Source organism: Mauremys reevesii, linkage group 26 (genome assembly GCF_016161935.1).
Source record: "Mauremys reevesii isolate NIE-2019 linkage group 26, ASM1616193v1, whole genome shotgun sequence".
In the NCBI taxonomy this organism is placed as follows: domain Eukaryota; kingdom Metazoa; phylum Chordata; order Testudines; family Geoemydidae; genus Mauremys; species Mauremys reevesii.
In genome coordinates, this window is record NC_052648.1 from 10,658,223 (window position 1) to 10,682,147 (window position 23,925).

At 46.6% G+C, this 23,925-nt stretch overlaps 1 protein-coding gene across 2 annotated transcripts; it reads left to right on the forward strand.

The window, feature by feature from the left end:
• Positions 1-29: 29 nt before the first annotated feature.
• MOB3A (MOB kinase activator 3A) lies at positions 30-23,079 on the forward strand. 2 transcript variants are annotated; one of them, XM_039515899.1, is made up of 5 exons: positions 95-176; positions 13,718-13,808; positions 14,705-15,278; positions 19,834-20,036; positions 21,099-23,079. In XM_039515899.1, exons 3-5 carry the CDS (start codon positions 14,861-14,863, stop codon positions 21,126-21,128), a joined length of 651 nt encoding a protein of 216 aa, XP_039371833.1. In that variant the 5' UTR covers positions 95-176; positions 13,718-13,808; positions 14,705-14,860; the 3' UTR covers positions 21,129-23,079. The 2 variants fall into 2 exon arrangements, with proteins under 2 accessions (XP_039371832.1, XP_039371833.1); XM_039515898.1 differs by lacking the exon at positions 13,718-13,808 and having other exon boundaries at positions 30-176.
• Positions 23,080-23,925: the final 846 nt, after the last annotated feature.

Below are 23,925 nucleotides of genomic sequence, written 5' to 3' on the forward strand. Positions count from 1 at the left end.
GCTGTGGGAGGAGCCCGCGGGCGGAGAGGTGAGCGGCGCCTGTGCCGGCCCCTTTAAGAGGAAGTAGGGCCGGCCGGGCGCGAGGCCGGCAGTGGGGTTGTGCGCGCCGCGGAGATCGCCGGAAAGTTACCGGAGCCGGAGGAGAGCGCGGCACGTGACCCCTCCGCCGGGCACAGGTGGGGGTCTCCTGGGAGCTGAAAGGGGAAACTTGGCAGAGGGGAGATGGGGGCCTGGGGAGAGGGGACTGGGGGTCATGGGGGTGAGGAGTCTGGGGAGAAGGGGCTGGAGAGGGGGCCTGGGGAGAGGGTCCTGGAGGGAGCTCATGGGGACTGGGAGGGGCTTGAGGGGAGATAGGGGCCTGGGCTGGTGAGAAGTCTGGGGAGAAGGGACTGGGAGGGCCAAGGGGGCCTGGGGAGAGGGGCTTGGAGGAGCTCGGGGGCTGGAAGGAGCTGATGGGAGGGCTGGGGAGAAGGGACTGGGAGGGTGATGGGGGCTGGAGAGGGGGACTGAGAGGGGCCTGGAGGGAGCTGGGGGGACTGGGAGGGGCCTGAGGGGTGATAGGGTCCTGGGCTGGTGAGGAGTCTGGGGAGAAGGCACTGGGAGGGTGATGGGGGCTGGGGAGAAGGCACTGGGAGGGTGATGGGGCTGGGGAGAAGGGACTGGGGGCTGGGCAAGTGAGAAGTCTGGGGAGAAGGGACTAGGAGGGGCCTGGAAGGAGCTGATGTGGGGGCTGGGGAGAAGGGACTGGGAGGGTGATGGGGGCTGATGAGGGCCTGGGAGGGGCCGGGGGATGGAGGGCTGGGGAGAAGGGCCTGGGGGTGATGGGGAGCCTGGGGAGAGGGGCCTGGAGGAGCTCATGGGGGGCTGGGGAGAAGGGACTGGGAGGGGCCTGGGGGGTGATGGGGGGCTGGATGGTAATGGGGTGAGGAGGCTGGAAAGGGGGAAGCGGGGGGAGTCCTGATGGCTGAGGAAGGATTTAACCCCTCTGTGTGCAAAGCCCCCAAGGGGTCAGTGTGGGCCAAGATAGGCTGGGGTTGCTCTACTGGGACTTCGTCAGTGGGGATGGACGGGGGGGATACCCAAGAGCTGCCAGTGTTTGAACTTTGAGCAACCTCCATCTCCCCCCCCTGCCCTCCCTTGGGGAGCAAGTGTAGGCTCTGGCCCACAGGTCTGTCAGGAAAGGGAAGTGGGCGGGGTGGGCTGTATTACTGCCCTGTCTTGGGGAAGTGGGTGGGGGAGGGTGAATAATACCCATCTGCACGCAGGTGCCTGGAGAATAAGTAGCAGTAGGGGTAAGAAGAAAGCAGAGGGTAAATGCACTGAAGTTAGGTCTTCTCCCTGTTTGCGCCAATTGTGGCTGTAGGCATCGAGAGCCAACAGGGCTTCTGCCCGCACAGCTGTGTCAGGTGTACAAAGAGGTGTGATCCGTCACGTACATAGCTGTGTGAGCAGAATCCCTAGTGCAGATTTGGTTACACCGGGAAAAGCACAGTTTTGCCAGCATAAGCCGTGTCTATGATAAGAGTGCTTTGCCAGTATAGTGTACTGGTTTAGCTATACCAATAAAGCACTCCTAGCATACATGTGACCGGAAGTGATTGCTTCTGCTAACTTAGAGACAGGTATTAACCACCTCCAAAGAAAATTTTTGCTGGATGTGATATGGGATCTTTAGGCTAAAGGGTATGTACCTCAAAGCTTGCGAGGCTGGGGAAGTATCCTCCATTGTCCAGCAAATAAATTTGAGACAAGGCACGCTCTGTTGCCTTTCTCTTGAATGGGGTGAAGGAGGAAATGTTTTTGAAAAGCCTTATTCCGGGCTGTGATGTCTTCTCTGCCAAGTTTCAGAGCAAGGGGGATTTTTATTGTAAGATAAAATTCCCCTGACCATCTGTTTTTCTTTATGATGGATCTAGTTGCTGCACCCGATCTTTCTTCTTCCGCGTGCAAGTTTCAGGCTCTATCTTGTTTATTAACCAGTTTCTTGGATACTGTAAATACCACATTTTAGTAGATTAATAAAACAGAAAGCAAATACATCAGCCTACTTAGCTGTGAGGAGTTGCGCACCTTTAAAATAATAAAAAAGTGCCAAGTCTAAATTCCTGCCAAATTGGTTTGGAATCTGCCTCCTTTGTACTTGGGTGGGGCTCCCATCCCAGCTGGTGATTTTTGGCTTGCCCTGAAAAGCTGGCATAATACCAGTAAGCAGATCTGAACAGGAAGCCCTTCCATCACACTCGGAAATCAGACCATAAGTGACTGACTGCATGCCGGAGTTGGGACTAGCACTCGGAATCCTCATTCCCTGCTTGTACCATAACTCACCTCAAACCTACTCACTTTTAGTGAGGTCTGTCATAAACTTGTTCCCTGATTGGCTTGTGCTATCTAGTAGTACTGAAGTATCCTTTCCAGGTGCTTTCTGGAGCCCGTCTGGCTCCCTGACATTGCTTCCTCTCTTCTGACCTAGGGTTTATCCCCCAACATTCAGAATAAATGCTAGAACGGATGTGGAGTACCACACAGAAACTTGTGTTTGCCTGGCTTGCTCCGTTTAAAAGAAATTTTGTGCTGTGCTTATATAGCCACTGTTTTGTAACTATAGAAAAACTTCTTCATTAATCAAGCCAGAGATTTCTATGGCAACAGTATACAGAGAAAAAAGTTCTTGTTAGTGGTGGAAGCACACACTCCTGTCTGTAGCTGTATCCATCTCTGCAATGATCCCAAGTTCTGTACTCCTGAAAATAACTCCCAGAAGTTCAAGAAGATTAATTTTCTCATGAGACAGTGATGTATTTTGTGAAACTTGTGCCATAGATGCAGCTGTAATGGGTAATTAGTGAATTCATAACCAGTTTTGTTGGAGATTTAGGAGATTATCTTGGAAATTTGTGATATCCAGCTAATGCTTTCACTGAAGAATGCACCTTAGGCTGAGTGTTTACCTTCTGTTCTCTAGATAACTCTGTCTCCATGGGACATCTGTGGCTTTTGTTTTCAGTTGTGTGTGTCTGAACCTCCTGCTGGAGCTGCTGCTGTGCTAAAAGAATCACCTTGTTCATGATGGAAATGATAACGGACTCTTGGTTGAATCTGATTTCTCTTAACATGTCTGAGGTGGATTAGGGGCATGTTCCGGGGGCAATGTGCCTGTTTATCCATTAGAAAGAACAGACACAATGGAGACCATAAGAGCTCTTTCTACTTTGCAAAGGGATGCATAGTTAAGTCTTCAGAGCTGCAGCAGGGGAGCACACAGTGGCACACAACTTAAGTAGAGTGTTTTGGAAATCATGCTGCTACTCTGGCTTCTGAACCTGTGGACTGGAGATAAGAGGCCTGAATCTCCACTGCCTCGCACCTTGTGCAGCTACTTATACCTGTGCAAAGAGTGTGTAAAAGGCAGCCAAACTGGAATAGTGGTTCTTTATACTTTCTTTGCAAAGATATACATGGCTGCAGTAGGTGCTGGATTCTCAGTTACCCTCAGGGCTTGTCTACAGTAAGAGCTTGTCTACACTGGCACTTTTCAGCACTGCAACTTTCCCGCTCAGGGGTGTGAAAAAACACCCCCCTGAGTGCAGCAAGTTTCAGCGCTGTAAAGCGCCAGTGTAGACAATGCACCAGCGCTGGTAGCTACGCCCCTTGTGGAGGGACTTTTTTCATGTCAAACCGTGTGGTAGAAAAATCTTCCGATGTGGACAGCGCTTCACTGCTGCAAAGTCTGAGATCTCCTTAAGGCCTGTTGCGTGTCACCAGGCAGATGAGAAAGGTTAATGCTGTGGTTTTCAACCTTTTTTTCATTTGCGGACCCATAACAAAATTCCAAATGGTGGTGTGGACCCCTTTGAAATTGTGGACAGAGTCTGCATACCCCCAGGGGTCTGTGGACCACAGGTTGAAAACCACGGGGCTAATGCATATGATCACTGCCACACCTAGGTCTAAAGGGAAAGGAGAAGGGCTGACTTCACAACTCTCTGTTATGGAGACGTGAACCCTACTGCTCTGGCATCAAAAGCATTATATTAACACAGGAGAGCGAGAGATGGGTGGAGCTCAAAGCCAGCCTTTCATTCTGAGCCTGGTGTGCGCTAAGGAAACTCTTGTAGAATTTCCCATAACCCTGGTTCCACCCCATTGACATTCACAATGTTTGAACTTGTAATAGAGTCTGGCTCGCAACATAATCTGAAGCATTGTGTTGATTAGACCATCTTAGCATGAGAATTTTACACTGGAGAAGTGTCGGCCAAGTTAGTTTTATTTTTTTTGAAGAAGAAAAGAAATTAGGTAGATACTACTTTGCTGATTCCCTAAAATACTATTTTGCGAGGACAGTGCAGAGTGATTCATATTGCCAGGAATAAATGGGCTGCTCACAGCATGGACTTGTCAGAGTTTAAACTGACATTATTTTCTTGCCTCTTAAATCCCTTCAGGCAGGGACTAAGCCAGGCTGGGGGAGAACAAGAGGCATTGTTGCTGCACAGAACTTTTTGAAAAATGGTGTCGTCCTACCTTGACGAGGGGAAAAAAAATCGTTCTTGTGGTACAGGAAGTCACCTGCCTGCTGCAGCTTGTCCTAGAAATACATGTCTACACAGTGAACCTAGAATAGCTTCTGGAGTCATGAACCAGCTTGTCAGTTTTATTCAGCATCTATGAAGCTAGAAGCCAGTCAGCTCTGCCTTCACCTGTAGTCGTGTCCCAGTCACTTGCATTACTGTGCACAGAGCATTCTTACACATACAGGGAGTTATACCTCCCCAAAGCCTCAGCGAGGGACTTCTGTGTATATCTAAAGGAAGCAAAGGCCACTTTAAAAAATATCTTCTTTCTACTTGGCCCTAAATAAATAACAATTGCAGTGTGAGCAATCATAACTGCGATTTTAGGGGGAGACTTTCAAAGGTACATTTTAAGTCCTTTTGTGCCTTTTGAAAAATCTTCCCCTAAAGGCACAAAATATGGCTAATCCTGTGGCACCTAGATCATCTTTGGTCACCAAATTGAACACCCAGGAGACTGAAATACTTTCTCAATCCACCACTGGAGGGGGACAGCCTGAGTGGTAGAAGTATAAGCTTCCCCTTATGCCAGGGGTGGGCAAACTTTTTGGTCCGAGAGCCACATTTGAGTATAGAAGTTATATGGTGGGCCATGAATGCTCATGAAATTGGGGTTGGGGTGCTTTGGCTGGGGGTGCCAGAAATGAGGATTTCAAACAGTGGGAGGGGGATCAGGGCTGAGGCAGGGGATTGGGGAATGGGGAATGCAGGCTCTGAGGATGAGGGTTTGGGGTGCAGGAGGTGCTCTGGGCTGGGACTGGGGTGGAGGGGCAGGAGGGGGATCAGGGCTGAGGCAGGGGATTGGGGAATGGGGGGGCTGAGGGCTCCAGCTGAAGGTCAGGCTCAGGGGTGGGGCTGAGGATGAGGAGTTTGGGGTGCAGGAGGGTGCTCTGGGCTGGGACTGAGGGTTCGGAGGGCAGGAGGGGGATCAGGGCTGGGGCAGGGAGTTGGGGAATGCAGGGAGGGCGAGGGCTCCTGCTGGAATGCAGGCTCTGAGGATGAGGGGTTTGGGGTGCAGGAGGGTGCTCTGGGCTGGGACTGAGGGTTCGGAGGGCAGGAGGGGGATCAGGGCTGGGGCAGGGAGTTGGGGAATGGGGGGGTGGCTTGGGGTGCATGCCCCGAGCGGCGCTTATCTCAAGCAGCTCCCAGAAGCAGCAGCATGTCCCCCCTCCAGCTCCTATGTGGAGGTGTAGCCAGGTGGCTCTGCTGCCCACTGCCCCATCCGCAGGCGCCGCTCCTGCAGCTCCCATTGGCCGTAGTTCCCGGCCAACGGGAGCTGCGGGGGCAACGGTTGGGGCAGGGGTCACAGACAGAGTGGAGCCCCCTGGCTTCCCCTATGCGTAGGAGCCAGACGGGGGGACATGCCGCTGCTTCTAGGAGCGCCCCCTGACCCTGCTCCCTGGCTGGAGTGCTGGAGCGGGGCAAGCTCCAGACCCCGCCCCCCAGCAGAAGCTCGAGGGCCGGATTAAAACAACTGGTGGGCCAGATCCAGCCCGCGGGCCGTCGTTTGCCCACCCCTGCCTTTAGCTGTGGCAAGAGGAGAGTCTCTCCTTCACACCTGACAGTTCAGTCCCCGTGGACCTTTCAGTCCTTAACCTCTCTTCTGAGGGTACCAATTTGTGGTATGAACCCTGTTGTATTAATTACTGAGTTGAGACCTCACCCAGCTCATTTCACATAGACCACTCAACATACATCAGATTGTAATTGCTTTGATTACTGTCAGCCCGGTCTGGATTCAAGCCAGAAATTTAGAATTGAGAGGCTGTGCTATCTCATTACTGTCCCATGAACTATCTTGTCTCTTCTCCCCCATGTGTGAAAGCTTAACACTGAATTATTATTTGATGGGATTCCCACTGTCCATTCATACTAGATCTAAATGCTGATAGATTGCATTTATTCTTCTGATGTGGGTTTTCTGAAGCTGTTGCTCTTTGCTACAGTGTGCGGCTGTGAAGCTCTGCCGCAGGGTGTGTTAGTTACTAGAAGTCGTCCTAGCCCCTGTATGGGTTAATTTGTCAGGTCTGACTTTTTTCCCCGTCCCCTTGCTATTACCAAAACTAAATAGATTTAAAAAAATAGTTTGAATACATTGTTATTTGGTCGCCTTTCATGAGGGAAGAAAAACACAAATTAAAGTTCAGTATGATTGTTTTATGCAATATGGTACTACTTCCTCTTGTGTTCAGCTGGATGAGTTCTGCATTCTTGTGGTTTAAAGGCATGAAAATGGACTGCCCTGATCCCGACCAAGGCTCTTCCTTGGAAACCCCAGAATAAGCATGTGGCTTGCATGAGTTCTTGCTTAGAAATGTCCAGGACAGCATTGCTCTGATTTAAATCGCTGTATTCACATTGCAAAGAGAGGGGGGAGACCAGTAGTACATTCCAGAAACTTATTCTGGACTGATTATGAAAGGGCTATTTGTTTAATCCTTAAGACTGATGATTAGAGATCTGTCTTTCAAAATGGCTGCATTATATTTGTCATTAATGCCTCTCAGAAACCAGACTGATGAAAGGAAAACCTAGGAAGTTGTCCCATTGAATGAAGACATAAATGCTGTCTTTTGTTAGACGTATGCATCCGGGCTTGGATCAGCAGGGTTATACAGGTAGAAAGTCTGCTGTGTGTTTTCAGTATAACTCTATTTCAAAAGCTCTCCAAAACTTTTATTTTTTAATGTACCTAGTGCTCTTTGCCCTTCAGAGCAGATACTTTGGATTGTCTCCAGCAAGATACATGAGGAAACTGAAAGCAGTAACGTTTGGGATGGCACAAGGCTACCAGTGAGAACCTCCCTAGCTCTTACATGCATTAGCAACGTATCTGTAAACTGTTGTTAGTATCTTGATGCTGCCTTGGGAAGGAAAGACATGGTTTGTGTTAATGTCTTAACGATTACTGCCAATATAAAGATCACTGCCAATATAATATTAGGACAGTCTTTTAAAAAAGAATTTGGATATGCCACATGGATGTTTTTACTAAAATAGAAACAAAAGCAGACTGAGCAGTTTTATAGGAAAATGCTGGAAATCTCCAGTTAAAAGTAGGTGAATCCCTGCCAGACAGGAAATTAATCTAGGCAGAGATGTCGTTCAAGAAGAGCTATGAATGGTCAGACTTCACAGTTTTTACACGCTGTCTGCCTGGCAGTTTTGACACTCCCGCTGATCTGGTGTGCTCTTCATTGTGTGACTGTTTTCTACTGTGTGTTTGTGTGTTTCTTTCAAGTGCATCCTTATGGTAATGCTAATTTTGCATGTGTGTACTTCTTATTTTATTTTAAACCCATTCCAAAGAGCAGTTTAGGGACTTCCTCTCTGCTCAGCATACTCGTACAGTGGAGAAATGAGAGACAGATATTTTATCCCTTGAGCAGACTATCACAGAAACCACAGTCTTCGTGCAGAAAGTATTAATTGGGTTAAATTTTAAAAAATGGCTCATGGGTGTATGTGCGTGGGTGTGTGTGAGAGCGAATGATGTTTAAAAAAAAAAAAAAAGATGCCTCAGTTCTTAGATACCTAACTACAATCTCCTTGGGTCAGTTTATAGAAGTACTGAGCAGTGGTAGTTCTTATTGATGTATCTGGAGTTGAGTCCTCAGTGCCTCTGGAAAAATCAAGCCCAGCATTTGTCAAATTGGACATCCAGTGACCCTGGCCACTCTTGGAAATGTTGGCCTCGGTGTCTAGTTTGTCATCTGACTAAAACTACCAGTGACCTTTTCAAGCTTCCTTTTGTTCTAAGTTTAAAATATGCCCTGTCTGGGATGATTTAGTTGGAATTGGTCCTGCTTTGAGCAGGGGGTTGGACTAGATGACCTCCTGAGGTTCCTTCCAACCCTGATATTCTATGATTCTATGATTTGAAATTCTCTCTCCTTCTACCAATTATTATTGTCTACCCTGAAATATCTTTTCCCCATCCACCCTGACAGTTTGAAATTGCCAGGACACACTTGTGTATTTTTGTTCCTTCACTACCATGATCAATGCAGCTTTGCAAACAGTGTTTTGACTTCCTTCTGCCTCAGTCATCCCTTTGGAAGAGCTGTGAAAAATCTGGTCTTGGTTTGCCTGGGTGGGAAATTTACCACAATGCTGTAGAATGATCAGAAGCATATAACCTAGTCTGTGTGTGGGTCTTCTGTAAGTGTTAAAATAAATCCTACAATATTATTGTTTCTTAGTACAGTGGAGTAGCTTCTGTAAAAGGAAACATGTACCGTAAATGTATTACTCACCAGGATTTACTTGCAGGGTTTTCAAATGAGTAAGGCAGCAGGATGTGAGCTGCCTAAGCTGTCGGGTCACTTGGCAAGGAAGTGGCTGCATATGTTTCTGACTCCTCCCTGCCTGCAACCCACAATCTAGCTGGCACTACAGAGACCACATGAAATACTTCTTTTAAATGAAGAAGTTTTAAACTTTGGCCTTTGGAAACACTGGTAGAAGGCTGTAGAGCAGGCACAACAAACTTTCCCAGGCAGTATAATTCGAGGAGCCAGAAAACGGCGAACTTGCTGGTTTTAATCTGTTGATTGCATTTATTCTGGCACTTGTTAAAACCCTAAAGTAAATCCTGTGTGGGGATGGTGTGAGGGTTGGAAGATGGTACTGCATGTCATTCTGGACGGTGTTTCAGGAACTGAAGGAAATAAAGAATCTACACAGAGAAGTCATCTCTGTGTACAGGTAGGTTTCCTGAAAGAGGATTGTAGGGGAGAGGGAATCACTTCCTCAGTTTTCGTAGTGGTGGGGAGAGGTTGGCTGGAGATACCTCATTCCCTTTTTAAAATGGAAGAGGTATTTTTTACAGTGTAGTCTGTGTGTTCAGCTGTGGGATGAATGTTTGCTATTGACAAGTCACAGTGACAGTCCATGTTACAAAATTACTAAAGATAGTTAAGACCCAGGCAGACTGTGAAGAGCTACAAAAGTATCTCTCAAAACTGCGTGACTGGGTAACAAAATAGCAGAGGAAATTTAATGTTGATAAATGCAAAGTAATGCACATTGGAAAGCATAATCCCAACGATACAGATAAAATGATGGGGTCTAAATTAGCTGTTACTACTGAAGAAAGATCTTGGAATCATTGTGGATAGTTCTCTGAAAACATCCAGTCAATGTGCAGCGGCAGGTCAAGAAAGCAAACAGAATGTTGGGAATCATTAAGAAAGGGTTAGATAACAGGACAGAAAATATCATGTGCCTCTATATAAATCCATGGTACGCCCCCATCTTGAATACTGCGTGCAGATGTGGTCGTCCCATCTCAAAAATGATATATTGGAATTGGAAAAGGTTAAGAAAAGGGCAACAAAAATTATTAGGGGTATGGAACGCCTTCCGTATGAGGCGAGATTAATAAGACTGGGACTTTTCAGCTTGGAAAAGAGACAGCTAAGAGGAGATATGATTGAGGTCTATTAAATCATGACTGGTATAGAGAAAGTAGATAAGGAAGTGTTGTTTACTACTTTCATAACACAATTACTAGGGGTCACCAAATGAAATTAATAGGCAGCAGGTTTAAAAAAAATAAAAGGAAGTATTTCCTCACGCAACACAGTCAACCTGTGGAACTCCTTGCCAGAGGATGTTGTGAAGGCCAAGACCATAACAGGGTTAAAAAAAGAACTAGATAAGTTCCTGGAGGATGGGTCCATCAATAGCTATTAGCCAGGATGGGCAGGAATGGTATCCCTAGCCTCTGTTTGCCAGAAGCTGGAATGAGAAACAGGGGATGAATCACTTGATTATCTGTTCTGTTCATTCCCTCTGGGGCACCTGGCACTGGCCACTGTCGGAAGACAGGATACTGGACTAGATGGACCCTTGGTCTGACCATTCTTATGTTCTTAAATCAACAGAAAATGGTGACTCTTTGCCACACAAAGACACTCTTGTCCAGCTTGGAGAAATGACAGGGAAAGAAGTAATGGAAAACTAGTGAAGTATGCCTTGCATTTCTCTGTTGGAAACATATTTTAGAATAAAGCAGTACTGAAAGTTATCCTCTCATATCAATTTTACCCCCCATGTAACTCCACTGACTTAAGCGAAGTGACTCCTGACTTCCACTGCATAAGTGAGAAGAAAATTTGGCCTAAAATTTTTTAACAAGTGCTTTTCCTCATCCCTATGGCATTCCGTCTTTTAAATCTCTCCCCACACCTCCCCTTTCCCAATAAATATCTGGCTCTGAGAAAATAGAAGACATACAGATTCTGTGGTTGACCAAAGCAGCATCTGACATTGGTTGAAGATTATGTAATAGTTATCAACGTTTTGGGGAGATTCATTTTCTCCCATCATTCATTGCTCATTTGTTTGAGTTTGTTTCATAACAGCAACCCACCATCAGCAATGAGCTAATCTCATATCCCTGGGTATAAAGGCAGGACTGGTCCTCCAGAGAGAAAAGTTAGAGCTTTGTTTTGTCCACCATGGTGCAGGAAGTTGCTGTGTCATTAACAGTCTCTTGTGAGACTAGTGGGGGTACTCCTACTTGATAGCCAGTGGTGTGGACTTCTGGGTGGGAATAACCTTTGGATGAAAAAGAAGCTGGGGAAAAAAGCAACACTGCCTGCAAACCATACTTTCTGCTACATGCCAATCACAGGTTCTGCTGAATTGCAAGTCACCCTTGCACAAATCCTATCCCCCTGGTGATCTTTCCTTTCTGTTCTGTGTTTAATTACTGTTTGAGCTGTGACTTGTGTGGGGAGGGTGGAAGGAGAAAAAACTCATGATCACCATTTTACATCATATTTCAACTCATGTCAGATGTTGCTTTGGTCAGCCACAGAACCTACATGTCTTACATTTTCCAGAGTCAGATATTGCCCATAACTGCATTTTTCTTAACCAAGTTACACATCAAAACCATAGCTCAATGCGTTACATCCTGTTGTACTTTAGCTGAAGTTTCCATTTTGCTAATATCTTAAACTCTTAAGGGTGCTGCTAATTTTACTTAATGTGCAGCTGATCACAGCAGCACGTTTATCAGGTAGTCTTACGAATCATGTGCAATAGGAAGAGGAAACTATTTGTGGAAAGAAAATTGCAGTGCTAATATAATGCAACATCCTTGAATGCTGTTCACCGTGCTAGCCTTAGAAATTATAGGGCCAGATCCCTAGTTAGTGTAAATTGGCAGATATGGTCAATGGAGCTATGCTGATTTACACCAGCTGAAGATCTGGCTGTATTGACTTGTTAAGTATGCTAATGATTCCACAGAGAAAAGGAGGCACTTCTTCAAACTCTGGACACAGGAAAACTGAGAGTTAAAACTTGGCTTATATATAAAAATATAAGCCAGGTGCAGAGATGTCTCAAGAGATTGGATGAGACCAAACCTTACTCTTCGGTCACTTGCTGTAATCCAGCCCAGGTTAGATTTGACCAAAAGTCATTGCCATCTTTTGACTGTTTGGCATTCTTGGTCCCTTTCCATTGGACACAGCTGCATCACAAACCACCCCCACTCTTGAGCGTCTTGACAGTCGTAGCAGGAAAGACAAGAATTGCATGGCCCATGAAGACTAATCTTCACTCTAAGCCCTGAGCTCCAGAGGTCAGGACTGAAATACAGGGAAGCTTGTCCAGCTTCTGCCCATGCTGAGGTTTGCTTAGAGGGCATCAGTTTCCAGGGAGGTGACTCCTGGAACTATCACAAGTTTTAAAAACCAAATCAAAACCTGAAACATAGAAGGGCTTAGTTACCCAAGTAATGCTGCCTATTTAAAAAAAAAAAAATAGGGTTTTTTTTTTTTTTTGTTTTGTTTTGCTAACTAGTTCCTCAGCTGTGAAAACTCCCTCTTTGTAGGTCTTGGTTGGCTTTTATGAATCACCCTTTGACAATTTCTCTTGGAAAATTCTTAGTGTCCACTCCACTGACAAAGTGTGGGCAGGCCTTGAGAGGTTTTGGTAGTGCATTTCAGTCCCCTCCTGCCATGCCCCCTGTTGTACTGGTAATGAGCAGAGACCTATGTGTGGCCTTTAACTACTTTCCAGCAAAAACGGGAAGTAAATAAAAAGGCTCATTACACGTAATACCAGCATAACTGAGTGACTCGACTGAAGTCAATGGGATTACTATGGCGTAAAGACAAGGTAAATGGGAGCAGAATCAGAACAGTCAAAGGCCTCTTTCTTGTGTTTGGCTGGAGCCCAGAACCGGAGGAGTTTGCAGTTAATACCCATGCAGTACTACAGTTTTCCTTTGAGACTCCAGAGTGAGGAAATAGTGCGTGCTACCATTTCTCTGGAGCTAATTTCCTCCTGGAAGTGGCTTCAGACCATGAACCTGCCCTCTACATTGTTAGGGGTTTTTTTTGCCTTTGTTTTGGATGTGTTACAGAAGAATATGTGAGCTCAATAGTGCATCTAAGCTGAATGGGCACAGCCCCTTGTGTTTCCGCTTCATAGAAGAAGTGAAGCATTTTGTTGCAGGATGTGGTGAGGGTATGACTCGGCGCTTGCTAACCATAGCTACTGTCTCGCTGTGTCCCCTCTTGTTATGACTTTCAAAATTTTTCTCTGTGTGATCAAATGCATCTTAAGCTTATTTTTTCCCCTATATCCTTGGCCCTTCACTGTTGGTCTTAAATTAGTCAAGCAAATATCCGTAGCTTCAGGGGTTCATGCAAACACCTCTCCGTATTGGTTTGTGAAGAGTACGCATTCTCCAAGGCAAAATTTGGTCAAAAGCACAGAGCTTTGCTTGGTTTCATCTCAGAACTGGCCCAGGCTCACTTGGTCACGAGTGAATCTCTCAATCAACCTGGCTGGAATTTTGAGTTGGTACCAACTAAAAAATGGGAGTGGGTAGGTGGATGTGGGTGCCCTGCCCTTTCCTCTCTTGTTGGGGTGACTTTGTGAACATGTGGCGTGGCTCCAGAACTGAACTTCATGGATGTTGGATTGCTGGCAATATGGGTTGTTAGCCATGCGGTTCTCATGTATTTTTGTAGTGTGGAACAGGTCTTAATAGCGTCTCAGGGCCATTTCTCCTCCCATTGCACAACCGTAAAAACCTCTGGCAATGATGGCCATTGCTTACATGGGAAAGTAACATTAGGAAAGTGATGTGTTCTTCGTTCTCCTTAATGCAGTGTAGCAGATGCACCAGCACCATATGAGCAGCCAGCTCTCCTCAGATGACTGTCTCCAAGAACCACTGTGGAGCTACGCAATGCGTCTGTTGTAAGCTGACTTAAAATGGCCTGTCTTTGTTTGGCTGGTCAGGACCTTCCACATTACACCACCAAAAATCACGTGTCTGTTTCACAAGGGGAATCCTGTCATTCAGGGTAGATTCTGATCCCCTGGCTCACATAGAGAGTAGTCCCAGTGATTTTAATGAGACCGCTTCTGGAGTAAGTTACTCCCCAATGTCTTTAAGGGTGTTAGGATCTAGCCTTTGGTTTCAGGCTGGATCCTCAACAATCTCCTCGCTATAAGCCCATGGACACAGCTGTGGTGGGTAATATTTTGCACATTTCTGCCTAGTAGCAAAATAATGCTGTGCCAGTTTCTGAATGCTTTCATCAAACCATGTAGCTACCTTGGTACCATAGTGGTAGAGTCTTGGTGTCTTACAGTGATAGTAATAACAGTAATGATCTGCTGCTTCACCCACAATAACTTGGCAAACTGGGTATAAACCTTCTCTCACTTAATGTTTTGTGTAGAAGTAATTGAAGACGTGGATCTGCAACACTTTTCTTACAATGAGTAGGGTGACCAGACAGCAAGTGTGAAAAATCGGGACTGGGGTGGAGGGTAATAGGAGCCTATATAAGAAAAAGCCCCAAATATCAGGACATCTGGTCACCCTAACAGTGAGAGAGGCTGAGTGAGGAACCTCTTTGAGAACTTCACCCTCACTCTTCTGTCTTTTACACTTCCCGTAAAGAAACTTAGTCCTAAGAGGAAAGGGTAGGGGAAACGAAGCATATTTGGCTTTTGTTTCAGTTCTGTGAGTTTGAGGTGTATGTCCAAACCTTCCCACTAAGGCATTCAAACAAATTCGCTCCTTCCGAACAAAGTCTCTTGTTGAAAAAGCTGCCCATCTAACTACTGTAAATTCTGTGTTGCAGATCAGAAGGCACTTGGAGAACCAGAGGAGCTCAGAGTTATTTCTGTGAAGATAGAGGCCATTACGACCTTGCCATTGGAAACTGTCCAGCCACTGTGTCTCTCTAGCTGTTGTCACTGAAGACTTGCGAAAGAGAGCGGGGGAAAAGAGAAGAAAAATGTCCAACCCTTTAAAGCAAGTGTTCAATAAGGACAAAACCTTTCGGCCCAAACGCAAGTTTGAGCCTGGGACTCAGCGGTTTGAGCTCCACAAGAGGGCTCAAGCCTCTCTCAATGCAGGGCTGGACTTGAAGCTGGCCGTCCAGCTGCCGTCTGGTGAGGAACAGAATGACTGGGTGGCGGTGCATGTGGTGGACTTCTTCAATCGCATCAATCTGATCTACGGCACCATCAGTGACTATTGCACGGAAACGTCCTGTCCGATCATGTCTGGCGGACCCAAGTACGAGTACAGGTGGCAGGACGAGCACAAGTACCGGAAACCCACTGCCCTGTCTGCTCCCAAGTACCTGAACCTCTTGATGGACTGGATTGAGGTGCAGATCAACAATGAGGACATTTTCCCCACCAATGTTGGTAAGTTTGGGTCTGATTTGTGGGGAAATTAATTGGACTGACACAAGATCAGTTGATTTAAATCAGGGCAATTTACATCACCAAGCGGAAAACCTTGAGTTAAATGATCCGTGTTAAGGAACTTTTCCGTTGGCACTTCCTTTATTTTCTAAAGAGAGGTGCATTCTCATTGGCTGATATAACCATTAAAACATGTCGATTTACAACTAAATAGAGCCTTTACACTAGATTTGGAATGTCTTTTTGTTACCTAGGAGGGTACACTATAACTCTATACATTTATTTAAGCATTTATATAGCTTAATGTTTTCAGATTCTTATTATTTGTACAGTTTTAGTATGTTAGAAAATGGTGAATGATGTATTGTTTATCTACAAAGTAATTAACTTATTGGTGACGATTTGTGTCAAGCTGCACTAGGATGATAATGGGAATTTAATTAAACGCACAAAATGGCATAGACTATTTATGTTTATTAAACAAAACTACCTTAAATGTTTTGGATACATGAACTTCAGTGTTTTTTCATGAGCCGGAGAGGAAGTTTCCATGCTGGGTGGAGTCATAAATATTCATAATTTGAGATCTGAGCTCAGGTAGGGAGAAGCTATAAAATAGGAGTATGAGACCATCCAGGTAGGCTCAGTGGATGATCGTGGTAAGATACACACAGTGTCTCCTGGAGTCAGAAGCTGGGTCCCAACCCCTGTGATGACTTTGCCAGTCTCTTGCACCCAGTGGCACAGGCCTGGGTCCTCCACAGGATTAAGCTCTTAATACAGCACATGACCTGTTGTGCCATATTGATAAAGCTTGGCCTCAAAAGTTTCCCCGTCTTCTTTCTTTATATAGAAAAGCAGCTTTTAACTCAGAGTCTGTGATAGAGGCTCATGGATTCAACATATTTATTTTTTTTATTTAAATGTTTTAAGAGATTATAATAAATTCAGGCATTAACATATTTTCTGTTAAATTCAGATTTCATGTTAAACAAGTTCATTTTTAAAAAGAAAAACTTATTCTAATTTAAATAACAAAAAATATCCAATTTCTTTTTCAGAAAAATTGACTTTTATCCACCAGTACAGACTCTTGCCCCTTCTATGCCCCTGTTCCTTTTCCAGTAGGCACTTGTTTGACAGTGGCTTTCAACCTCTGTTTTGTGGACCTCTGGTTTGCCTGCTGTACTTCAGACCCATTCAGAAGCACAGCACAGAATGTGGTGGCCCGTCAGCTTAGTGGAGCAGATCTGAGTGATGAGCACATCCATGTCCATGCTCTGTGAACTACACTTGCTTCTGGCTGCAGTTCAAGGTGTTGATTCCAAGTCATACCTGGCCTGGGACTTGGTTACCTGAGGGATTCTTCTCTCTCCTTATGGACCATTGCAACAACTGCGATGTTTTTGACAACAGACCCAAGCCTTTGGGATTGGTCATGCAGGGTGTTTTCAGCCTAGGGCTCCAAGCAGCGATGCTTTTTGCTCCCTAGAGCCGCCCATCAGTGCCTGCACTTACTGACTTCAGACTCTGGTGCAAGACGCATCTTATTGGCTGCGCTCTTCTTTGCCTGTAGATCTGCGCCAAGTTACATGTGGCTGGTTGGGTGGTTCAGGAGTTTTGCGATCAGAATGATGCGCGTCTTATTTTATTTTCAGATCTGACATCTTTCAACCTCCCATTGCTTAAAAACGAAGGCCAGAGGGCCTGATTCTCATTTGTTCTAAGAAGGCTCCTTGACACCACTCTGGCAGCGGCAAGAGGCCCTAGAGTGTGTGTAATGGTAACCTATGTCCCTCTTATGCTTCCGGAGGAGTTTAAAGAGGCCTTGGTGTAAACAAGATTTTGAGCCCAAAATGTCCAAACTTGGGTGCTCAAAAATAGGCTCAGGAAGCTACATTTATGCATCTAAACGAGAGGGCTGACTTTCAGCATCGTTGACCGCCCACGGTTCCCGTTGTAGTCAATGAGAAATGCTCCTAAATTGAGCCTTTCAAGTGTTGGCCTAATACTTTATACCCATGAGATCTGAGACTCCAGCATCTCTCTGGTGTGGTATAAAGCTTTTGTCTGTCTCCTGCAGCTTGTGAAATACTGGCCCTTTTTGAAACCTCTCTCAGCAGTGCTTTTTCTTAGCTCTAGTCTGGGTCTCAGTGCAGAGCATCTTGGACAAGTGTCATTCAGCCCTTGCTCCTTGAGTTAGCACTGCTACAGCAGAGGCTTGCTCAGCTTTTGGCGTAGGGTCAGTCTTCTGCTGTTCTGAATGACCCCAAGTTATCTGTCAGGCAAAGCCCTAAGGCAGTGGTTTTCAAACTCAGAATGGAAGGCACTGAGTCGCAGCGGCTTTGGTCAGCACCGCCGACCAGGCTGTGAAAAGTCCCATCGGCAGTGCAGCCTGGCTAAGGCAGGCTAGTCCCTACCTCTTCTGACACCGCGCTGCGCCCCAGGCAGCAGGTCCGGCTCCTAGGCGGGCGGGCCATAGGGCTCCGCGTGCAGCCCCCGCCCCAAGTGTTGGCTCCGCACTCCCATTGGCCAGGAACCAGCCAATGGGAGCTGGAGGGGTGGTGCCTGCGGCCGAGAGCTGCGTGGAGCCACTTGTGAGCCTCCACCTAGGAGCTGGACCTGCTGCTGGCCGCTTCCAGGGCGCTCCATGGTGTCAGAACAGGTAGGAACTAGCCTCCCGTAGTCGGGCAGCACCGCCGACGGGACTTCTAACCACTGGGCTGCTGACTGGGAGCTGCCCGACGTAAGCCTGTGCCCCAACCTTGCACCCCAATCCCCTGATCCAGCCCTGAGCCTCCCCCAAACCTGGAGCCCCCTCCTGCACCCCAAACCCCTCATCCCTAGCCCCACCCCAAAGCATGCACCCCCAGCCCTGTCCCCTCCTGCACTCCAACCCCCTGCCCCAGCCCAGAACCTCCTCCCACACCCTGAACCCCTCATTCTCAGCCCCACCCTGCAGCCCCCACCCCTCATCCCCAGCTTCGTTGGGTTGTGGGCATAAAAAATTTTCTTCAACTGGGTCACCAGAAAAAAAGTTTGAAAACCACTGCCCTAAGGCAACTCCACTCATCTCTGGAATAGTCTGGGTGATGTAAGGTCTGCGTTGGGGGTTGGGGTGGGGAAGCAAGCAGTGGAGATTGGAGGAGAGGGGATGTTGCACAAGGAAGGAACAATAATAGTCCTGTGACCCTTTGTCCTAGTGCCTGATTTGATACTGAAACCTGTTTGCCCTGTCTGGACAGGCAGCACAGGTCAAGGTTCTGCCAAATGAAGTAGAACCAGATGACAGCTGTGTGGGTGTTTGTGTGGGAGACCAACTAACAAATAGGATAGGGGAGAAGGAGCTGGTTATCTGCTTCAGATCCCACAGGATCCCATCCACTCCTGCACTACCTCAGTGTGTATAGAGAATGCCAAGATATTCATCCTTCTCAAAGTGCTAATGAAAAGGAGCCATCTGAATGTTTGCAGAAAGTGTCCACCATTACTCAGACCCCATCTGCACACACAGAACAACAATACTTACATGGGGTGACATTGGGGGAGAGAATAAGACAGTAAACCACCCCCAACCTACAACAGTACCTGTATCAGCTGCCAAAATCCTTGCTCTGTGTTCATCTGGGTAACCACAGGAAGTTCTGGGGTGTGGTCCCTTTATTTACGGTTCTTCAGCAAGAACTGAGTGATTGCCGGAACATCTGTTTCATTGGGAGGGGGGGAAGCTTACATCGTCAAAGGAGTTCTCTGGCTTCTTTAGCATTTTCTAGCTATGCTTAGAATACCAGATTCACTAATTTAACACAGACTGAAAATTAATTTCATGCAGAGCTCTTGGGGGCAGGGGAAGACAGGTATTTAACGAATACCCTTCACCTCTGACCTCCTCCTTGTATGTGGAGAAGCAATCTCTGTAGACTTTAAACTCAAGTTGTTTTGTAATTTCTAGAAAGAGCAGCTGATAACTCTACTGTATTGCAGATTGCAAATGTAGCTGTTAGAATGAAAGACACATAAACAAAATGTCCAATGTGAACAGAGGCTTATAAATGACTGAGCATAGTATTATCTTAATTTTAACTCCTATTAACCTGAAGGATCCCAAAGGGTTTGTCAAATTTACTAAACTGTATATAGGAGCCACTCGTCCCAGCATGCAGCCACTTCTGGAGTGGAGCATGGTGGTCTAGTGTCTTGCATAATTCTTGTAAAAATGTCCCAACAGGAACTGAAGGAAACCATATCAAATTGAAACTGCGGATGGAAATTTATATGTGCACTAATCCAGTTTGTATTCAGGTCTCTCAGACAGTAGCATCAATTAATACAGGACCCAATAGCATAGGTTAATAGCATTAACTTTGGAAAAACTGGTCCAAAATTTAGACAGGAGGGAATGCAGTCTGGGAATTACTCCAGAGAAAACTGTTCTTGCATCACTGCAGTACACACTGGACTGTTTCTTTTTATGCTTTAGGAAGACTGCATGTCACCAGAGGCCTGGGGAAAGTGCATTTCAATAAATCATGGTGCTTGTGTGTTCTTCTTGCAGGTACTCCGTTCCCCAAGAACTTCCTTCAGGTAGTGAAGAAGATTCTGTCCAGGCTCTTCCGGGTCTTTGTTCACGTCTACATCCACCATTTTGACAGGATCACCCATATGGGGTCAGAGGCACACGTGAACACCTGCTACAAGCACTTCTACTACTTTGTGAAAGAGTTCAATCTAATAGACACCAAGGAGTTGGAACCTCTGGTGAGTGAATTTGGCTGGATTATACTATGAATGGCCCCAGAGTGGTGTGTCTCAAACAGAACTCTGGGACCCTGACTCCCGGTCCCTGTCCACTGAGTTGCAAAGCCAAACATTGGATTCAGTCTGAGAGATTCTGAGCTCTGAAGAGGGTGACTGAAATCCGGTTGTACCTATTCCGTTCCCCCTCCCTTTACAGCTCAAAAACCTGTTCTTACCCTGCCCTCTTTTATTCCATGGTACCTCATGCAAGCTGAGCAGGGCCATTACACCCACGGAGAGGGAAACTGCCACGTTTGTAGAGTCTGCCTGGTAACCTCCTTGTGCTTCAGGCTGCCATCTTGTCTATTCCCCTGCCGTCACCACTCCCCATTGTCTGGTCAATGGCTGAATCACGTGCCTCTGCTGTTCCTCGGTCCGGGTTCTGCACTCTGCAATGAGCTGTGCACCCCTGCTAGCAAAGTTGCAATTGATTTCCAAGGATCTATCCTGATGCCTTATCACTGTATAGCCAGCACATTGCTGTACATGGCACAGAAAGGCAGTGGGGTAGGATGCTGGTCACGGAGTCATGAGCCCTTGGTCCTAGTCCCAGTTGTCAGTGACTAGCTGTGTAACTTGGAGTGTGTGTGCGCTCAGGCTAAATCACCTCCTCTGTCACCTCCCTGTCCTTTATTTCCCCTTCCGTAAAATGAGCACAGCGATGCTCACCAACTTCATAAAGAGCATGGAGGATGCAAAGTGCCATAGTAGCACTAGGTGTTTGCATTAGTCTGGAATGGTGGGTGATGGTTATTTTATAGCTGTATGCAGCCAGCCAGATTTAAATCTGATGGGGCAGCTGGGAGGTCTCCTGACTGTTGGTGAATAGGAATATGGGGGCAGAGGTTAAAGGTGACACTGAATTTCTTCCCCACGTGAGTATTCAAGCTGGAATACTGCTTTTTTAATTAATGATGCTATGGAAACATTCCAAACTTTGAGACTTTCCTACTGAAATGTCTCTTGCCTGGGAATTGTGCTTCTTACCACTAACTTCCCTGTCTTGTGTGTGTCCTTTGATAGAAGGAAATGACCTCCCGGATGTGCCACTGAGCCCTGGACCTTCCTGCGCTCACCCAGGCCAAGCCACCTCAGGACTGCTGAACCCCATCACTGCACCGGAGATGCCGCTCAAGGGACGATCAGAGACATTTCATAGAAATATATTTTTATGGAGCTTTCAACTTAAAATGGAGACTGCAGAAATATTTTTTTAAAGATGCCTTAGATAACTAGTTTTTATGGTAATTTCTGTAATTGTTTGCCACTAGATGGAAATGCATCATTTTTAGTCAGTTTTTTTTAGAGGGGGAATGAGCATTATAAGAAAACCACCTGATGTTTCATCTCACTGACCGCCTTGTTGGGTGGCCCTAACTAAGCCTAGTCAGACCGTAAACTTTGTTGCTTCAAGTGTTTTTTAAGATGGACTTGCTTTCAGCATAGTCGGGGTGTGGAGTTAGTCTTGAGACCGTAGCGGTGCCTGGCACTGGCTGTGGGGGAGGAAGGGTCACCCGCATCCTGAAGGTACGGTAGGAAGTGCTTTGTTAGGGCAGCTATTCCACTAGCTGAGAATTAACTATCACTTAAATGTGCTTATAGACTTGGCTCCTTGCACACTTCTCCAGCCCTTGTATCTAACTGCCTTTCACTCCATGATTAGGCCTTTCTGTCTGAAAATGTCTTCTGTTCCTTCCTCTGACTTCTCAGCTAGTTCACTGCTTGGGGAAATCGATGCTAATCTCACTCTGTTTATTCCTCTGCTAATCTTTTGAGGTCATTGCTCACAAATACCTGTTTCCTAGTTCTAAAGCAGGAGAATACGAAGGTCTCCACCTTTCAGAGCACATTGTGTCGAGGGCAGGGTTGCTATATTAGGGTGCTCTCTATGCTGGGGCACTAATATACCTGGATAGATTTCACCTGACTTTCCTGTTACATCCACTCTTAGCTGTCTGTCTTTCTCCACCTAGCGGTAGGTTCTATTGATGGGAGGTGGAACTTAAGGGGGAAGAGGGAGTTAAAATACTTCTGCTTCTCCTACTGAAAGGAGATATGAAGGGTGAGGCCAGGCTGGGACAGAAGCTAGTTAATGTGCCTGGAAAAAAACTCAACTTTTAGCCTGTCCAAGGGCTGCTTGGGCTTCAAGAAAGTTGCCCAAAGTCTAGAGCTAATCTGATTAAAATGAAGCAAATTGAGGTCACCCTTTCCTGTAAGGAGGCCTCCAGGTCCCAGAGTGCAGGTCTCCATCCTGAGCCAAGCAGAGAGGGCTAGTTGGGAGGGAGTGTTACGTACTGGAGAGGTGAGTGACTGCATTTGGCCCATGGACTGCGAGTTGCTGCAGAACGGTGTGAGATGCATCTCCACTCGGCGATGGGAGCCCTCTGTCTGCTTCAGCTTGAGTAGCAAAGAGAAGCCAAGCTCTGCCACTCCAGAGACTAAATCATTTGTTTAGTCCCCCTCCACTATCCCCAGACAAATCGTTGTGCTAGTGAGGCTGTGGGATCTCTGCAGGTGTCGCACTGTCCTGGATTTCATTTACTGGCTCTGGCTTGGCCCTCTTTAACTTCTGTAAGCGTCCTACGCCCTCTGTCTTCTCTCCCTGAACACCGTTTCCCACTCCTTTTCTTCCGGCTGTCTACCTTCATAGGCAAAGTCTCTAGTGCAGAGCCACAGTCCGCTGGCTTGCGTACTGCCTGGGAGAGCTTAATTTTGGCCTGTAACTTCCTAATGCAGAGACTTTAGAACATTGATTTCTGAGTGATAAAGGAGGGACGGCCTTGGATTTGGGGTGAAGGGTGGGAGGGAGGTGGGTGGGAAAATAAGGTTTTTTGTGAGCAGGGACCAAGTTGCTACCACTAGCCACTTTCCTCTAAGGAAACAATCCTGTGATCTGAGTCTTTGTACTTACGTGAGTCATGTCTCGTACTATGTCCTGGACACTGTTTCTAACACATACCACTATCATTCTGTGAAACAGACACAATAAATTATGTTGTATTTATGTGTTGGGTGCTGGTTGCTAACAGCTTCTCCCTGTTAGAAGTTCTTTGTACAGACTACCAAAAAAAAATGTTGTGTCAAGACATAATCTAGAAATGTCACCAGAGTGAGCACAGTGTAGGTGCGTGGGGTGGCTGCCGTTTTCTAGAGCTTCTAAAAAGCATCACTCAGCCCCTGTTACTATCTGAGCACCTCACCCTTATGGTATTTGCCCTCCTTGCCAGGGAGGCAGCACTGTCATCCCTGTTACACAGATGGGCAACTGGGGCACAGTGAGACTAAGTGACTTGCCCAAGGTCACACAAGGAATTATGGGTCGGAGGAAGGAATCAAACCAGGTCTTGAAAGTACTATCCTAATGCCCTAACCACTGGGCCATCCTCCCTCTGGTCTAATAGTCCTGGAAAAATGGGTGGCCCAAACGGATACTTAGGGCTGCATTATCAACCTGCCAGGAGCCTGAGGGGCTGCACCAATTTATGCAGATATATTTCCTATTTTGGCAGGGGGGTGGAGCACATGGCCATCTAAAATTTGTTTGTGCTTCTATATCCCTAGTTCATGGGCTCTCAAACGGGAGCACATGAACAAGTTTCAGTGCATCAGACCATATTTCATAGGAGGGTGGGGATCGGCTCCCAATACTCCTTTCTGTCATAGCATGGGGGGGCCACTGAGTGGAACAGACTGAGCTACGGGTGTGGATGGATGACTAGAGACCACCACAGTTCAGCATTGTGGTCCTGCAGCCGTCAAAGGAAAAAGAGTAAATACAGCTCAGACGGGCCCTTGGTCTGTACCTAGCTCCTTCACCCACCCACCCACTCCCAGCGGCAGGTATTTGGGG